Source organism: Ctenopharyngodon idella, chromosome 21 (genome assembly GCF_019924925.1).
Source record: "Ctenopharyngodon idella isolate HZGC_01 chromosome 21, HZGC01, whole genome shotgun sequence".
NCBI classification, from domain to species: Eukaryota; Metazoa; Chordata; class Actinopteri; order Cypriniformes; family Xenocyprididae; genus Ctenopharyngodon; species Ctenopharyngodon idella.
In genome coordinates, this window is record NC_067240.1 from 17,915,176 (window position 1) to 17,934,312 (window position 19,137).

At 35.9% G+C, this 19,137-nt stretch overlaps 1 protein-coding gene across 3 annotated transcripts in view; it reads left to right on the forward strand.

Moving 5' to 3' along the window:
- Positions 1-19,137, forward strand: part of ppp3ca (protein phosphatase 3, catalytic subunit, alpha isozyme) — a 71,743-nt gene that overhangs the window by 43,619 nt on the left and 8,987 nt on the right. For 2 of the 3 annotated variants that reach the window (XM_051878305.1, XM_051878306.1), the window contains exons 4-13: positions 395-506; positions 3,428-3,573; positions 3,707-3,846; positions 9,350-9,427; positions 9,598-9,692; positions 10,139-10,264; positions 10,422-10,499; positions 12,368-12,452; positions 14,397-14,494; positions 15,005-15,052. In XM_051878305.1, coding sequence (XP_051734265.1) covers positions 395-506; positions 3,428-3,573; positions 3,707-3,846; positions 9,350-9,427; positions 9,598-9,692; positions 10,139-10,264; positions 10,422-10,499; positions 12,368-12,452; positions 14,397-14,494; positions 15,005-15,052 — 1,006 coding nt within the window. The remainder of the gene's footprint in view (positions 1-394; positions 507-3,427; positions 3,574-3,706; positions 3,847-9,349; positions 9,428-9,597; positions 9,693-10,138; positions 10,265-10,421; positions 10,500-12,367; positions 12,453-14,396; positions 14,495-15,004; positions 15,053-19,137) is intronic. The other variant, XM_051878307.1, reaches the window with a different exon arrangement.

Here is a 19,137-nt window from a genome sequence, read left to right on the forward strand (position 1 = left end):
TGCCATCTTTGACTGCAGGCCATGATTAGCTCTGCGAACACATCTCAACACCGACTGCTCAATTAAATCACTCAGCTCCCAATGTTTTTGGTGTAGAATTCTTCTTCTGTTAAAGCAAAAATACATGAGATCAGAGTTAGTCAGCCTGGTTGTGCTTAACAGTGTGTGTATTAGCAGTAAAGGAGGAGGAGGAAACCCATGTATGGTTTGGTCCGCGGGCAGCCAGTGAAGGTGATGGGGGCTGACAGTAGATGTGATAACATATGTAATGTAATTGGAAGTGTATCATTAACACTACACAGACCTTGCGCTGGCCTGCATTAGCATGATGTTTGTAGATATCTCACGGATGTGGTCATATGTTTCAGCTCTTTTTCTCTCTCTTTCTCTGTAGTGTGTTCTGTACCTCTGGTCACTGAAAATCCTCTACCCAAAGACGCTATTTTTACTGAGAGGAAATCATGAATGTAGACATTTGACAGAATATTTCACCTTCAAACAAGAATGTGAGTATTCTCCTTTTGTGCGTGTTTTAATTTGCTGGTTATGTCATTTGTAATGGCAAAAAAATTACTAGTGAAAAGCATCACTAGTAGTAAATAATACTTTAAAAAATTCAGCTTTGCCATCACAGGAATAAATTACATTTAAAAAATATTAAAATAGAAAACAGCTATTTTACATTGTAAATTCATAGTTCAGAATAATGGTTTAAAAGGTGATTTATTTTCCTATATTTCACTGAAAATCACTTTTCCGGTATATATTTAATATGATATATATTTCCTAATTTAGAATATTAAAATTATTAATAGAATAATTTTATTGTTTATGTTTTATAGGTAACACTTTACAATAAGGTTTCATTTGTTAACAATAGTTAACTACATTAGTTAACATGAACTAACAATGAACAATACTTCTACAGTATTAATTAATCTTAGTTCATGATAATCTCAGAATTTACTAATACATATTTAGGATCAAAAGTTGTATCTCTTAACATTAGCTTATGTGAACTGACATGACTGTGAACTAACATGAACATTTTTATTAAATAACAGTAACAAAGGTTAATATATTCTGTAAAAATAAAACATTGTTCATGTTAGTTAATGCATTAATTAATGTTAACAAATGAGACCTTATTGTAAAGTATTAGCATTTTATCTGTATATTTCATTTGTAATTCATGGTTCAAGTTTAAAAGGGGTATGAATTCCATATCCCTATATTTCACAATAAATAAATCAGAATAACAGAGCACAGCCCTCAATTTCCTACTATGTCTATTGTTCCTGAAAGGACAAATCTTTCCATTTAAGGTGAATGAGGTTTATAATGCAGAGCAGTTGGGAGGTGGGAGGGGGTGGGATGTGGAGTATGAGGTAATGCTTCAGAATGGAGCCTTCCCATGAGGCCAAGCGGCGGAGCGCAGAGACAGGTGAGGTGGGAGGGAGAGGTGCGGAGTTGACGGCAAACTCTTTCTGTGTCTACTCCACTGACCTGTCGGCATGGTTACAAATGCTTTTGAGAGGTGGCGTATTGAGACATAATGAGAATAGGACACGCGTCGACACAATGAGAGAAAAAAACTTCTCCGTCTGGAGACACTGTTTATCTTGTGTGTGAGTGTTTGTGACGCACTGAGACACATGGGGCTGAATGTTAAAGTTCGGTCCCAGTAGGAATCTAATGAGGCCAGTGAAAAACATGATAAGTGCAGTTATAACAAAATAGCTGTTGTTTACTACAAATATTAGGTTGTTTTTAGCAAAGGAACTGAAAAAAAAATATATATGTGTTACCTCTTCTGATTTCTTTTTCAAAATGACTTGCCTTCGTTTAGCCTTAGGGGGCATATTGTGAAAAACAAGAATTTTTTGTTCTTTTGAAATGAAAGAGCTTGATATACTATGTAAATATACTTTAATGTTAAAGGGTTAGTTCACCCAAAACTGAAAATTATCACATGATTTACTCACCCTCAAGCCATACTAAGTGTATGTGACTATCTTTTTACAGACTAACACAATCAGACATATATTAAAATATATCCTGGCTCTTCCAAGCTTTATAATGGTAGTGAAGGGGGCGTGAGATTTTGAAGCCCAAAAAAGTGCATCCATCCATCATAAAAGTAATCCATACGGCTCCAGAGGGTTAATAAAGGGCTTCTGAAGTGAAGCGATGCGTTTTTTGTAAGAAAAATATCTTACAAAACATCCATTTTGGGTGAACTATTCCTTTAACAATGGATGCCTATTATGTCAGAATCTTTTCCTTATTAGAATATGACCGCCCACACTTAACGTATAGATTTATGTAGCATATTTTATTTACATATGCTCATTTAGTTCAGCAACTTCTCCCTGATAACAACAAAAGTGCCATTTTGCTGAGAATAACCAATCATAACAAAGATCACTTACATAAATACTAAGTTCTGTCATGAAACTCTAGATGGCGCAGGCTGTTGTGTCCTTAACATAACCTGCTGACAATCACATCGTTCACTACACGGCACAAGCTGTTTGGTTCCTGATGCATCTGTAGCCATTGAGCTTGCTGACATTTAAATAGTTGGTCAACGTTTGCTGTAGCAGTTTGCAGCGCGCTTTCAGAGCTCCACTGAAACCCTTCACCTTCCCCAGCTCCACCTGTATAGATCTGTTACGGGTAATTTCATATATGCTATTTGTGCAGCAGCATGTCTGATCTATAGCTGATCTATTCCACCAAGACTATATCCATTACTAAACTCTTCAGAGAGCTGTCATGATAGATATAATATGTGACTTATCTGTTCTTGTCTTAAAGGTACAGTAGCAATAATAGCCTGTTTTGAAACCTTGACTAACATTACAAATGGTTTTCAGGTAAAATGAATAAATTAATTAATACAATATTAATTTATGAATTTTTCTGATGTAAACGGCTTTATATCCAAATCTCAGATTTCATGTATAGTACGTTGAGGATGCAGATGATGAATGTCGACGTGAGAAGGGCACTCGTCTCCCTATTTATCATTTAAAGTTGCAATTGTGAATGTTGATGGTACCATTTAGTTTTTACTGTTAAGAAAGAATAGTGATAAAGTAAAAAAAAAAAAAATTCTACTCATTCAGCAGGTTTATGAGGTGGCAGATGTGTGCAACCAAACTACATTTCCCATCATGCTCTGTGGCAGCACAAGAATGAAAGAAATCCACAGATAAAGCATCAATTACACACCTACTGCATATTCTTTGGTCTTCATTTTGTTATGCTAGCACTGAAAAATGTCTCTGTTGGAAAGTGAAAAACAGAGTAACAAATATTTACAGATTTTTTTTTTTTTTTAATTTTCTATGTATTTGAACAGAGAAAATGACTTCTCTTCCTTTGTACTCACTTGTTCTCTTTCTCCCTTACTGTGTATCAGGTAAAATCAAGTATTCAGAGCAGGTTTACGATTCCTGTATGGACGCGTTTGACTGTCTGCCCTTGGCAGCTCTCATGAACCAACAGTTCCTGTGCGTCCACGGTGGCCTGTCCCCAGAAATACAGACCTTAGACGACATAAAGAAGGTACTGCCAAGCCATGCGTGAACAGCAGCGCTGTGTGTGGGAGGAGAAAGATTTCATGCATGGCCACAAGAAAGCAGTGTATGTGTGTGTGTATTTCTGTATTCTGTATTATATTTGTGTCTCTGTTGCCTAGTTGGACCGGTTCAAGGAGCCCCCAGCATTCGGGCCTATGTGTGATTTGCTTTGGTCTGATCCCCTGGAGGACTTCGGCAACGAAAAGAGCCAAGAGTACTTTAGCCACAACACAGTCAGAGGCTGCTCATACTTCTACAGGTGGGTGAATTTTTTTGTTTTGTTTTTAAGGGTGTTTCAGTGTGCCTGAGTGGGAATTATATGGGAAATGCTGTCACAAAGAAATCTGCAGTTAAATGGCCTATTATGGACTTTTGAACTTAGTGAAACAATTTATGAAACAACCAAAATGTAAAAGGTAATATACAACCATTGTTTTATTAAAAAAAAAAATATTGTAATCAATAAAAAAAATGAGATTAAAACATGACAACTTGCCCAAATAAAAACATGACAAAATTTATTATTATCAATGTCAAAAACAGTTGTGCTGCTTGATATCTTTGTGGAAAGCATGATACATGTTTTGTTTTTTGTTTTTTTGATCACAGGATTCTTTAATGAATAGAAAGTTCAAAAGAAGAGAATTTATTTGAAATAGAAATCTTTTTTAACATTATAAATGTGTTTACTGTCACTGATTAATTTAGTGCATCCATAATAAATAAAACAGTATTAATTTTTTTCAAAAGAAATCCTACTGAACCCAAACTTTTGAAAGGTAGTGTATATTTTTACATGCAATTTCAAAATATATAAAAAAAATCAAAAAAAAAAAATCTGTTTATGGGTCATTGACGAATAAGGTTTTTAATAGTGTAAAAAAACATAATGGAGTTATAATTAAAATTTTTATAATTAAAGTTTTATTCAGTGTTAACAATGAGATTATGTGGTTTTTATAATCAATTAACACTGTTTTTGTAATTTTTTACAAGATGAACAAAATATGTCACCAAAAAAGTCATTCAGTTTAACCAAAATTTGGTTTTACCGAATGACGATATTTTCAAACAATGCTAACATGCTGATATCTAGCTAGCTAGTTAGTTAGCTTGCTAGCTAGCTAGCAAAAGGACAATCAAACATTTTATATTTAGTACAAGTTTTTAAAATATTACAACATTTTCCATGTTTTATAGCGGGTGTACCGAATGAACTGATGTTTCGGGACATGCATATGTGCAAGTGAAAACATGATTTTTTTCAAATAGTTAAGAGAGAGTTAGTTACTTTGCTTCACGACCATGTGTGCAGGTGTCTGAATGATGACACATCCGGTCACATGATATTGACCACATGACTTGATCCAAAATGGTCCCTTTATATTGGTTACTCTGAATGACATCAGTGAAATTCATTTTTCTGGACATTCTTTCTCATAACAAAGCAACAACTTCTACACATAATTTTAATATCATTTTGCACTATGTTGATATATGATGTTATAAAATCATGCCAGAATATAAAATATATACATTTATTACATTTTAAGATATCTTAATCACAAATGAAATGGCTGTATTGGCCTTTGGATGTTTAAACATATCAAAGTAACTAAGAAACAGCTTCTGTGACGACTAGCCCCAGTTTCCCTTGTATGTATAGGTAAATAGGCATACGTTGTATAGGTATATGTGTCAGCGTGTATGTAGATGCTTGTGTAACACAGAACGTGTACACATATTTGATTGTATTCATGTGAGTGTGTGTATGTATTAGGGGTGTCGCGATATCCCAGTATTGATGATAACCGTGATATTCAAAACATGAAAAATCGATATCGTGTTAATTAAGAGTGTGACAATATATCGTGATAACCGAAATATTTAAAATGAATAATACACATTTTAATATGACACGTAAATTATCCAGCACCAGTACCTGGTTGACATCCCAAAGTACAATAGGTGGCGGCATTTCATCTTAACGCTGCCATCTGATATAAAACAGAAGAAGATGCAGCGCGCAGCTGCTACTGCCGTGCAAAATCATGTCGTCTGATAAGACAGAGGAGCGTTCACTTGCATTGCACATGAACTGGAGCGCATCTCATAAATGAACCGAAACTCAGTATATAGGCTACTTGCCTCACAGACATGAGAAATATATCTATAGAAAGCTTGAAATGTCTACTTTTAAACAAAACATTTTAAAAGAAATAGGCTACTCTCTCTGATTATGTAATCTGTATGAAATGTACATTTAAAATGCATATAGAGACGTTTTGAATGATTTAACATGAAGAGAATTAACACACCATTTTGACAGTATATGGTTTGTCTGTGTTCAAGCCATCTTGGTTATTTTCGTAAGGATAATGTATATTTATAATGCTATGCATAGCCTTTATCACTGTATAGAATACTATAAAATAATATAATTTCTGCCTCTAAATAAAATCACATAGCATGGTCTTTAAAATGTGCATCAGAAAATCTTTTCAGTCTTTGGGATACATTCAGGCAGTGTTTCTTTTACTCCAGCTTGAAATCAGATAAACTAAATGCTTGTCTTCCTTCATAAAAATTTGCTAAAGACAGAGAATGCAAAAAGTAAAAATTATTGTGCCTTGTGTTTATCAGTTGGTTGTTATCAGTTGTTTATCAGTATCTGATTACCCTTAAGTGTAGTTGTTGTATGCGATGGTGTGATTCATTGGCTTAAAGGTTTCTATAGATAACTATTATTCTATATGATAACCGTGGTGTGAAAAATCTGATATCGTGACAGCCCTAGTATGTATGTATGAGGACAGCTGAGTCGGTGAGGGGTTGTTGGGTCTCTCCAGGTGTTCAGGGTTGCTGTTGTTTTCTGCACTCTGCTCTGACTGCTTAAAGCAACAGTCTTTTAATGTTTCACACACTCTGCTGAAAATTTGATGGAATGGCAGTGAGCATGTGTATGTGAGAATGAGTGTTTGTTTCTCATAGAGTGGGAGTGAAGATTGATCTTTTGTTTTTCAGCATTTTAATGTTGTGCTTTAGCATTAGCATTAGCATTTAATCTTCTGAAGCTATACAATAGCTTTGTGTGAGGAACAGACAGAAAGTCCTCTTATCTATATCCATATATCCATCCTTGTAAACTGCCAGTCTGGGCCACTGATTTGGAGCCTTACATTCCTTAGTGCGTATACCAGAGGCAGCCATGTTACAGGACACACAAAACTGAATTTATTACACATACACACAACGCTTCATACTCTACTTAGACAGATAAATACCCACACACATTTCTGTTATGCAAGGCTCACAGAAGCCATTTGTTTTAATCTGTGTTGTCAGTGTTCCTCGAGCTGCCCACCTCCCTGAATCACCATGTTGGTGTTTAATCACTCCTCTTTCACTCCATTCACTCTGTTTGTTTATGTGATTGCCTTCATGCTAATGCAGGCTCTATGTATATGGTTTCTCATAAAGCACCTGTACAAATGAAGACATTTAGAGTATAGAAAAAGCAATTAGTAGCAAATTAATTACATTTTATCCAAAAGCAAAACTGTGACTTCATTTTTTATTTTTTTTCACAGAATGTTCCCTGGTTTAATACAAGTTAACATAAATATTGTTTACGTCCTGTAGCTATAGGCTACTATTGAAACGCTGAGTATTTTTACTTTTACAGATTGTCTTCCTTTGTAAAAGTGCAGATGACGAGTCCAATTATTATTTTTTTGTGCGTTAATGAACACAAGTGCAGTCAGTTCAGAAGAATTTGTATTAAACACAGAATATTTATATGTACTTTTCCCAATTCATCTATTTTCCACCATGGCTTCAAACATGTAAAAACAGTCCATATTTGTCTCAGTGGGCGTTTCTTTGTCAGAATAATCTGAAAGTGGACCAGACTTTATGCTGATAGTCAAATGTCAGACTATGCAAGAAGGGGGGATGCCTTTTCAGCCTCGATCGTACTGTAGTCAGCAGAAAGAGTGAGATGGAAGGAGGGAGTGAGTGAAGGGTTTACACTGCGGCCAGCAACGGCAACACAGCTTTGCGATCTATCCCACAATCCCCAAGGGCTCTGCAGTGTGGTGTTGCCATGACGACCCGCTTCCTCTTCCCAAACTGGAGCGAGTGATAGCGAGAGAGAAAGAGAGATGCAGAGGAAGAAGTGATTGGTAGAAAGCAGTGGTAAAGCAGCAGTGCCCCCTCATTAACCGACGACTCAAGAGAGAAAGACAGAAAGCAGCTCACACACCCTTTTACACACTCTCTGAGTTATAGGCAAGCGTATGTTAGCGCTTTCTTACAGTGAAGCTTGACAGCGTCCTTCCACATTCATTTTCATTGTAAGGAAAAGAGCAGAGTGAACATTCTGCCTGACAACTCCTTTTCTGTTCCTACAGGTTTAGAATATAGGTGGGAATCAGCAGAGCTCTGGGGATGTAGGATATTATATCAATTTCTTGGTTGCAATATGATTTTTTTTACCATTTTTTCTTTGTGTATTGCTATTTTTTTTATTTGCGCGGGACGTTTACATGATAACGATGTACTAAAAATTAAAACGTTTTTCCTTTGAGTTTTTTTTTTTTTAAAGGTTTCGTGTGCCGACGACAACATTGTGTTGGATCTGTGAAAACGACTAAAATCGCTGTATTATTCATGCCAGGCCAGTAGTTGGCGATGTTACTTTGTAAAAAAAAAAAACACACTACATGCCTAAAGACTGAACACGTAATACACATGTGCATGACATCACCGTTTTTAGAAATTCGTGTTTTTGTAGTTTATATAGAGACAATAACGGTATTTTCAGGCCCCCAAAATGGCGTTGTCGTGTAAATAAACAGCCAAATTGCATAAAAGTTTGCGTTTTTAGTTGAAAACTGTGTCAGGTAAATGCTTTGTGCATTTGCAAAATTTAATTTGAAGAGAAATAATGATAACGCTTAACAACATGGTTCGATTAGTAAACATTAATACATTTACTAACAACGAGCAGTACATTTGATACAGTATTTATTCATTTTGGTTAACATTATTTAATAAAAATACAACTGTTCGTTGTTAGTTCATGTTAGCTCACGTCAATATTAATGGATACAACCTTTGATTTGAATAATGCATCAATAAATGTTGAAATTAATAATAACAAACTTTAATATAAATGCTTTATATGTATTTTTCATGTAGTTAACTAATGTTAACAAATTGTTAAGTGTTACCGAAATGATTAAGTGTTATTATGCTTGCCTTATCATAGAGTTGCTCTAAATCTTCTTTTTACCAAAAATATTCTTGTGAAAAATGTACTAAAAATACGCCTAAAATTCTTGGCATGAGAATACTGATAGAGCATCATGTCACAATACTTTGAAATATAATTTTTTGTAAATCATTCAAATAATTGAAACTCAAATCATGTCAGGATCTGTGAGTGCAACAGTGAGTGAATGTTAATGTATATCCAAACATATATGAATTGCAAATATGTAAAAACAAGGCATTTTTTTCTCAGGATATCTGTAAACGGATGTGAAGTGATAAACAGTTGAGCACCACACTGCCCCTGCTGGACACATATGGAACCACACTCATGCTCCATTCACACATGAATGTTTTGGTTGGCTGACAGCGGAAAGCATAGAAAAAACAATACAACATTAATGAGACTCGTCCACCCACAGTTTCCGAACGTTGGCTCTTATTTTCTCTCTCATTCTCTTTTCCTTCTCTCAATCTCTGTGTTGCAGTTATCCAGCTGTCTGTGACTTCCTACAGAATAATAACTTGTTATCAATCATTCGAGCACACGAAGCACAAGATGCTGGGTATGTTTTCCTTCCCTTTTTTGTTTTTAAATCTTGTGTACTAATATGCACCTTTTTGGGGTATATAAGATACAAAGGTGTACACCTTTCCATACAGGTACAGTTTTTGCACATTTTGTCTATGAAAGTAAATGAAAATGTTTTTATCTTCCCTCTCCCTCTTCTCACAGATACCGGATGTACAGGAAGAGTCAGACCACTGGCTTTCCTTCTCTAATTACCATCTTCTCTGCACCAAACTACCTTGATGTTTACAATAACAAAGGTGAGTCCTGCTTTCCCTTACAGTGAGATATGTGTGAAAAAATGGAGCATTGTGATGGGAACAGAGAGCTGGATGAGAGCGTGGGCAGAACCATCAGCTCGAGTGACTCCATCCATGTGGTCTTATCATTCGCTGATGGAACAGGGTCAACCTCTCAGCAGTACCATCTAGTGGAGGCTTTTTGTGAAAATGAATGTTCACAAATTGATATACTGTATATCTGGATGTTTTTACAATATTTTTGATTGACATATTTTCCCTCAGAAAGCTCATTTAGCTTGGGTTTTGTCATATCATTGTGTGTACACACTATTTTAGCAAATTTATTAGGAAACAAACCCAGAGGCTCAGGAAGCCACGGTCTCTTGAGATTATTTCTCATATTATTGATTAGAAAAAAACTCAAATGCCGGTGGCTCACTTTTTCTTATTACTCACTTCCTCAGCTGCCGTTCTGAAGTACGAGAACAATGTAATGAACATCCGACAGTTTAACTGCTCCCCTCATCCTTACTGGCTGCCAAATTTCATGGACGTCTTCACCTGGTCACTGCCATTTGTGGGGGAGAAAGGTACCTCTCTGTCACATACATATACAATCGGATATTGACAGGCTTGACAATTCATTTTGCTTAAGAAAAAACTCAACAAAAAACTTTTGCTAATGTCCGATACTTTCAACTAAATGTCATTTTGATATGTTGTGACTGACTGTTGCTTGGCCTGCAGTCACGGAGATGCTGGTAAATGTGTTGAGCATCTGTTCTGACGATGAGCTGATGAATGATGGAGACGAGATCTTTGACGGTGAGACATCCTCTTAACTGTCCTATGCAGAAGATAAACATGATTTATTCCACATGAAACATGATTATGATTTCTCAACAGAAAGGGCCTTTTCTTTGACGTCAGGTACATCCTGAATTATGACTCATAGTCCTTTCAGTATCTTTCCTGTTAAGTAGCATTGTTGTGATACTGTGTTTGTAATAGTCCTTAAGTTTTTTCTTTGCGCTACAGCTACTACCTCCAACAAGTATTGGGAAAGCTACTTTAGAACTGAAGCATTTCAAGTTACAAGCTACTAATTTAAGGCAATTAAAACTGGTTAGAAATAATAATATTTTAGCATTATTATTTACTTTAATGTGATTCAAAAACAGTTAGGGTTTTGTGTGAATGAATCTCATCTCACTAAACACTTTACACCATGTTTTGTCATTGGAAAAAGTAGCTTGTTACTTTAAAAGCTACATGATTATGAAAAAAGCTGCTATTGTCACACTACTGAATCATGTAGGCTAGTTACAGTGTTATGCAAAAGTTTGGGAACCCCTTGCAGAATCTGTGAAAATGTGAATAATTTTAACAAAATAAGAGAGATCATACAAAATGCATGTTATTTTTTTATTTAGTACTGTCCTGAGTAAGATATTTTACATAAACGATATTTACATTTAGTCCACAAGAAAAAAAGAAAAAAAATTATGAAAATAACCCTGTTCAAAAGTTTGGGAACCCTTGATTCTTAATACTGTGTGTGGTTACCTGGATGATCTACGACTGTTTTTTTGTTTTGTGATGGTTGTTCACGAATCCCTTGTTTGTCCTGAGCAGTTAATCTGAGCTCTCTTCTTCAGAAAAATCCTCCAGGTCCTGCAGATTATTCAGTTTTCAAGGATTTTTTGCATATTTGAACCCTTTCCAGCAGTGACTGAATGATTTTGAGATCCGTCTTTTCACACTGGGGACAACTGAAGGACTCAAACACAACTAATAAAAAAGGTTCAAACATTCACTGATGCTCCAGAAGGAAACACCATGCATTAAGAGCCGGGGGGTGAAAACTTTTTGAATTTGAAGTTCAAGGTATATTGTACTTAATTTTTCTTCCGGGAAACATGTAAGTATCTTCTGTTGCTTTTGAAGGGCAGTACTTAATGAACAAAATGATATTTCAACAAAAAAAGAAAAATTTGTTCAAAAGTTTTCACCCCCCGGCTCTTAATGCACTGCGTTTCCTTCTGGAGCATCAGTGAATGTTTGAACCTTTTTTAATAGTTGTGTTTGAGTCCCTCAGTTGTCCTCAGTGTGAAAAGACGGATCTCAAAATCATTCAGTCACTGCTGGAAAGGGTTCAAATATGCAAAAAATCCTTGAAAACTGAATAATCTGCAGGACCTGGAGGATTTTTCTGAAGAACAGAGCTCAGTTTAACTGCTCAGGACAAACAAGGGACTCATGAACAAAACAAAAAAACAGTCGTAGATCATCCAGGTATCCACACACAGTATTAAGAATCAATGGTTCACAAACTTTTGAACGGGGCCATTTTAATAAATTCAGCTATTTTTTTGTCTTGTGGACTATATGTAAATATCTTTTATGTAAAATATCTTACTCAGGACAGTACTAAATAAAAAATATCATGCATTTTGTACAATCTCTCTTATTTTGCTAAAATTTTTCACAGATTCTGCAAGGGGTTCCCAAACTTTCGCATAACAATGTAGTAGTCGCTTCTTTAAGTTAGTTACTCTCGAAACTGCCGCCAACACAATACATATTTTCTTGTGTGTCTACATCTATGTATATAAAAGAAGAAAAGTTTCTGAAGGTTTTTAGCCTCTGGTCATACAGACTGAGACCGCTTTATTTTTTCTTTCCACCCACAGCCAATGCAGCAGCTGCTCGCAAAGAGGTGATTAGGAACAAGATCCGTGCCATTGGGAAGATGGCCAAGATGTTCTCAGTGCTCAGGTACAAACGGGGCTTCCTCCAGCTGAGTCATTCAGTCTGCGGTCAGCTGAGTCACATGCTTATGAAACTGTTCTTGCTTGTCATATATGATAAATAGAGGAGAGGCTTCTTAAAAGCAAGATATTGCTGATATTTAGTACAACATAAAACTGGGATGTAAGAAACTGCTGTAAAAGTAATATTTTGTAGGTATAATGTGGCTGTCTTTGGACATCTGTGGTTGTAACTTAAAATTGCAAGTTATTTGGGGAGGATAATTATGTCAGTAAGTATCTTTGAGAGACCCCTTTCCTAAAATATAAAGGCAGCTGTAAATTTTGATTCATAAAGACCCATTTTGCAAGGAGTGGTGAGGGTAAAATTATGATAGAATATGCCACCGCTACATTTACATAACGCCTCCAACTGCCATTTTGCTTTTTATAAAAATAAAAACCATATAATTCAGTTGGATAACAGTCGCTTCAATTCCATCCAGCTCGTCCAACGCGGGCTACAGAGTTGTACGAAGTGCAGCAGGAATCAGAGTTCACTGATCACGTGATGAGAGTAAATGAGGAGATGACTGACAAGACCATGGCGGAGGATTCGTTGCACAACAGAGCAAGCCTCTGATAAATGTCTTATCTTGTAGAATTCGTGCTCAGCACTGCCGCTCCCTATTCAGAGTATGCGCGATCGCGAAAGCGAAAGTAAAACGCGAGCGCGCGTTCAAATGAGATTTCAATACCCCGCATTTTGAAAGCGGCTCCCTGTTGCATGCAAATATCTCCCGATATGAAAGCTATCTTAGGCTGTAGCTGTGTAGTTTGCTCTGTATCATGTTTATAGAAAAATGTTGGTCTCTATTTGCACTTTGAATATTGAGAGAGTACTTTATGGTTGCACTTATTGTTTGCACTTAATAAAACTAAGAGAAAACTGTGTTATCCATTTTTATTTATACTGTTTTTATTTCTATGATCAATTTGGGGAAAGGAGTTCAGTTAGGAGGTCAAAAGTTGTAGAAGCTCATAAATCATGTACAGTTTTAAGGTCTGAAGAGACTCATATGAAATCATATAGGAGAGAAGCCAGTCAGTTGAGTTTATGGCAAAACCTTTTACAGTGCTTGAGTATTGTTGTCTTTTACTGCATATGATAATTCATACTCAGAAAGTAGAACTGAATTGACATTCATTACAAGATGATTAGTTAAAACATTTCAAATGCACCTGCAGACTATTTTTCTAGTCATGTATTTCGTCATTGAGGATTTCTTAAAAATACTGTGTAAAAATCTCTTCTCATTCTCGTGAACTCAATCTCGTGTCTCGTCTTGTCTCGTGAGCTAACTGTCACGTCACACCCCTAACTAAAACCAAAATATAATATAGTTTAATCTGCTAGGTATTTTAAATGTACTGAATATGAAGTTCACTGATGACTTATTTTAATATCATGTACACTACCTTTCAAATATTTGGGGTCAGTACAATATTTTCTTTTTCTTTTTTTTTTAAGAACTTAATACTTTTATTCAACAAGGATTCATTAAACTGATCAAAAGTGACAGTAAAAACAATTAAAATGTTACAAAAGATTTCCATTTCAAATAAATGCAAAATTGTTACACAAAACAAAAAAATATTAATTAGCACAACTGTTTTGAACATTGATAATAAGAAATGTTTCTCGAGCACCAAATCAGCATATTAGAATGATTTCTGAAGGATCATTTGACACTGAAGACTGAAAATTCAAGAATAAATTACATTTTAAATTATACTTAAACAGAAAACAGTTATTTTTTGATTGTAATAACAGTTTACAATATTACTGTTTTTACTGCTCTTTTGATCAAATAAATGCAGCCTTGGCGGCAATAAAAGACCCAAACTTTTGGACAGTAGTGTAAAATCAGTGTGTGTTATTATTTCTGATGGTTATATCCTGTCTTTGCAGAGAGGAGAGTGAGAATGTGTTGACCCTGAAGGGCCTGACCCCTACCGGCATGCTGCCCAGCGGGGTGCTTTCTGGTGGCAAACAGACTCTACAGAGTGGTGAGCACACGAGCCAGTACTGGCCATGTTCCTCTCTTGGTTCTTGTCTCCCTCTATCTCCTTCCCTCTCTCTCCCCTACTTCTTTTTATTTCCCCCTCTACTGTCTCTATATTGTCTGTCCCTGTCTCTTCCACCTGTCTCTCCATCTGTCTCTCTCTGTATCCTCTGACAAACTCCAGGCTTTGGGGTACTGCTCTTTTAGTTCCCCCAAAGCATGGACACATTAGTGGGTCGGTTTACCCGTCATTGGTAAACTGGGGTGAGAATGAGTTTCTGAGAGGCCTGTAGGGTGTCCAGAGTACAGCAAGCGTGAAAAGCAGGAGAAGCCTCCTGCAGAGTGCGAATGGTTGAGGGGATTGTCTGAGTCTGTGGTCCATAGTCTGGTTGGCGTGCATGCGTCTCACGGGTTGTCCCGGCGCCCGCCGCTGCTCGTGCACAACTGCTGCCTGTGCGTTACTGCTGTTGCATGGCTTGTTCAGGTGTAACACACTACCCTCCTCTCCCTCCAGCAACCATCGAAGCCATTGAAGCCATCGAGACGGAAGAAGACGGAGAAGGTAATTCCAGGACATGTATCTGGGTGTTATCCAGCATAGACTGGTAGCTGTGTTTTGGAACATGGTAGATGGTTTCTAGCTGGTGAGACCAGTTGGTATCTGGTTTGTTTCTTGTTTCAACATGGTCTACCAGTTGGAACCACATTTCAAAACACATCTACCAGTGGATGCTGGATTTTCGACCAGGGTCACCATACTCTGAAGGTGACTGCTCTAACTAACTAACTAACTAACACACCACATTAGAGAAGAGCTACAAGACCAGAATCCACCACATCTCTACGAAAGGGCACTGCACATGTCTGGGAACAGTTTGGTGTCAAATTGTTTTCAAATGATCTGACATAGCCTGGATTGCTCACTAGTTAGTTAACACTGTGGCTGTGTCCGAAACACAAGGCAGCTGCCTTATTGCCCAGTCAGTCAATGAATAAACAGACAGCTCCTAAGGAAAGTGATTTCACTCATGCAGACTTCCAAAGCAACATAACATCACATTGAATGACCCAAACCGAATTCATGTGAGCTTTAGAGATAAGCAAGGAAATTTTCACTGCTGGGCTCAACTCTATGGATTTTTTTTATGCTGTGATTTTTACTTGTTCTGCAAACATTTTCACACACAAAACATCTGTATTTATTTTTATATAAATTTCAAAAGTTTGGGTTCAGTAAGATTTAAAATAAATACTTTTATTCAGAAATTATGCATTAAAGAGTTAGTTCACCCAAAATAATGTCATTTATTCCTCACCCTCATGTCGTTCTACACCCGTAAGACCTTCATTCATCTTCGGAACACAAATTAAGATATTTTTGATTAAATCCGATGGCTCAGTGAGGCCTGCATTCACAGCAATGACATTTCCTCTCTCAAGATCCATAAAGGTACTAAAAATATTTAAAACAGTTCATGTGAGTTCAGTAGTTCTACCTTAATATTATAAAGCGACGAGTATATTTTTGTGCGCCAAAAAAACGAAATAAGGACTTTTCAACAATATAGTGATGGACCGATTTCAAAACACTGCTTCGGAGCTTTGCGAATCGAATCAGTGACTCGGAGCACCAAAGTCATGTGATTTCAGCAGTTTTAAATATGTTTTTAGTACCTTTATGGATCTTGAGAGAGAAAATGTCATTGCTGTGAATGCAGGCCTCACTGAGCCATCGGATTTAAACAAAAATATCTTAATTTGTGTTCTGAAGATGAACGAAGGTCTTACGGGTGTGGAACGACATGAGGGTAAGTAATAAATGACATTATTTTCATTTTTGGGTGAACTAACCCTTTAAATTAATCAAAAGTGGGAGTAATGACATTTATAATGTTAAAAAATATTTCCATTTCAAAAAAATGCTGTTCTTTCGAACTTTCTATTCATCAAAGAATTGTGAAAAAATGTATCATGATTTCCACAAAAATATTAAGGAACTTTTTTAACACTGATATTAATAATAAATGTTTCTTGAGCAACAAATCATCATATTAGAATGATTAGAAGGATCACTCCCAGTGACACTGAAGACTGAAGTAATGATGCTGAAAATTCAGCTTTACCATCACAGGAATAAATAAGAAAAAAAGTTATTTCAAATTGTAATAATATTTCACAGTATTACTTTTTTACTGTATTTTTGATCAAATAAATGCCTTGATTACTCCAAACTTTTTAACAGTAGTGTATATTTACATTTAACATGTTATGTTTGCAACTTTACATGTATAAAGTTTACATTTATTATTTTAGTTTTATTTATTTTCAAATATATTTTAAAAAATATTATTTATTATACATTTTTCATGAATACTTTTTTTTCTTCAAATTTTAGGTTTTCTTTAAGAAAAAAATAGTTCTTCAAGACAGCAATAAACTCATAATGGCATCCATGCCATAACATTACTGATTGGTTTGTAATTTTCAACACATTCTTACTATGTGACCAAGCCAATCGCAAGCCACTGACCCCAGGTCAGCCATCCTTATTGTTGAGCCCTGCAATGACTACAATACGTGTTTCTCAGTTAATCTGCAACTAGACGTTGGCAACAAGAAAAAAAAAACATTTATGAATTATTTACTTATTTGAACTGCTCCATCATCCAGCCTTTTCTACTAACCGTCAAACTACATGAAAAAAGGCATTGAGGGATACATCTACTGAATGCTGCCTTTAAAAACCAACCAGATGAAGGCATCTTATTATATTACGATTCAAATTTGCCTTGATGCCTTCCTACCCCTCTTTATTGTATGTAAATGCAGTGTTGTTGTTTTTTTAAGGTTTTAGACACAGCCATTATGTAACTAAGGCATCACAAGATGCTATTTGTACAGACAAATAGGTTTGTTTGCTTTTTAAACAGCAATTTAACCAGATATTTGCCGTGCCCTTTTTGAGTGGTGACATTAAGGGATCATTCCTTTTTTATCTTGCATGATGGTTTGAGGTAGCATCTAAACTGGAGGCATGATTTTTTTTTATATGGTCTGTGGGGCGCTGCTTTTCCTCCGGCCCTCATGATTTCAATGTGGGCGTAGCATGTGATTAACTGCAATCAGGAACTCTCAGCCAACCAGAGTGTGTTCCTCTTCTGCAACCTCTCACTTTCTATGACCAGCTCACCTCAGTGATACACAAATGGATGGACACTGGGAAGGGGTTTGGACACTGCTTTCTACTTCTACAGTTAATCTGTTGACAATTAAAGACAGACTACTGTGAGCTACGAGGTTGTTAATCGATGGTAAATACTTTTGTTGAAACCGGCAGCCGTGTTACAGCTCATTTTGTGGAATAAAAACTACATTATGCATAATGCTGTACAGAAAATTCCACCAGTCGGAGCTGTTGTGTAGGCAAATAGCCTCAAAAGAGCTTGCAGGGAATGCCCACTCCCATGAGGCACTGCGAATGACATAATCGAGTCAGTTTCCCTACGCTCTCAAAATACTTAAAGGGATAGTTCAACCAAAAATGAAAATTATCCCATGATTTACTCACCCTCAAGCCATCCTAGGTGTATATGACTATTTTCTTTCAGACGAACACAATCGGAGATATATTTAAAAAATATTCTTAGTCCTCCAAGGTTTATAATGGTTGTGAATGGGGGGGCCGCATTTTGAAGTCAAAAATAATGCATCCATCCATAAAAAAGTAATCCATACGACTCCAAGGGGTTAATAAAGGCCTTCAGCGAAGCAATGCATTTTTGTAAGAAAAATATCCATATTTAAAACTTTATAAATTCAAATAAGGACCGTACGCAGAATACGCAAATCGAAGTTAAAGTTGATTAACCCCTTGGAGTCATATGGACTTTTTTTTTTTAATGGATGGATGCATTATTTTTGGCTTCCAAACATGGCCCCCTATTCACAACCATTATAAACCTTGGAGGACTAAGGATATTTTTAAATATATCTCCGATTGTGTTCGTCTGAAAGAAGATAGTCATATTCACCTTGGATGGCTTGGGGGTGAGTAAATCATGGGATAATTTATCATTTTTGGGTGAACTATCCCTTTAAAATGCTTACAAATTTGTGTGCATATATGCATATTTCCAATAAACTTGCAATAAATCTATTGTTTTTATAGATATAATCAACAACTTTAAATTAATAGTTACAGTATATATTTCTCTGTCATTTTTTAATTTGACATGTTTGCCGTGCTTCATGGGATTGTAGTTCTTTCCCTCATTAAAGCCGTTAAGTACCTTTGTTTTGTTTTTTGTCCGATTTTCAAAATACTTTTTTGCTTCAAAACAAAGTGTGCAATGTTGTGATTCACCTCGTAGCTGGTTGGTTTGGTTCATGGTTTTTTAACACTTTAATAAAGACTTTTTAAAAATCCCTATGGGAAAAATAAATGGAAAAAATATTTCCGGAACCAGTGCCGCATAAAAAAATGTCAATAAGCACTGTTGCACTTTTGGAAACACAACTGATGCACGACTATAAAGGTTGCATTTTTATATTAAAACAGCATTAAAACATTATAAACATTTAAAATAATTTTAGTAAATGTACTAAAAATATGCTAAATATAATATTTAACTTATTTTTTAAACATGC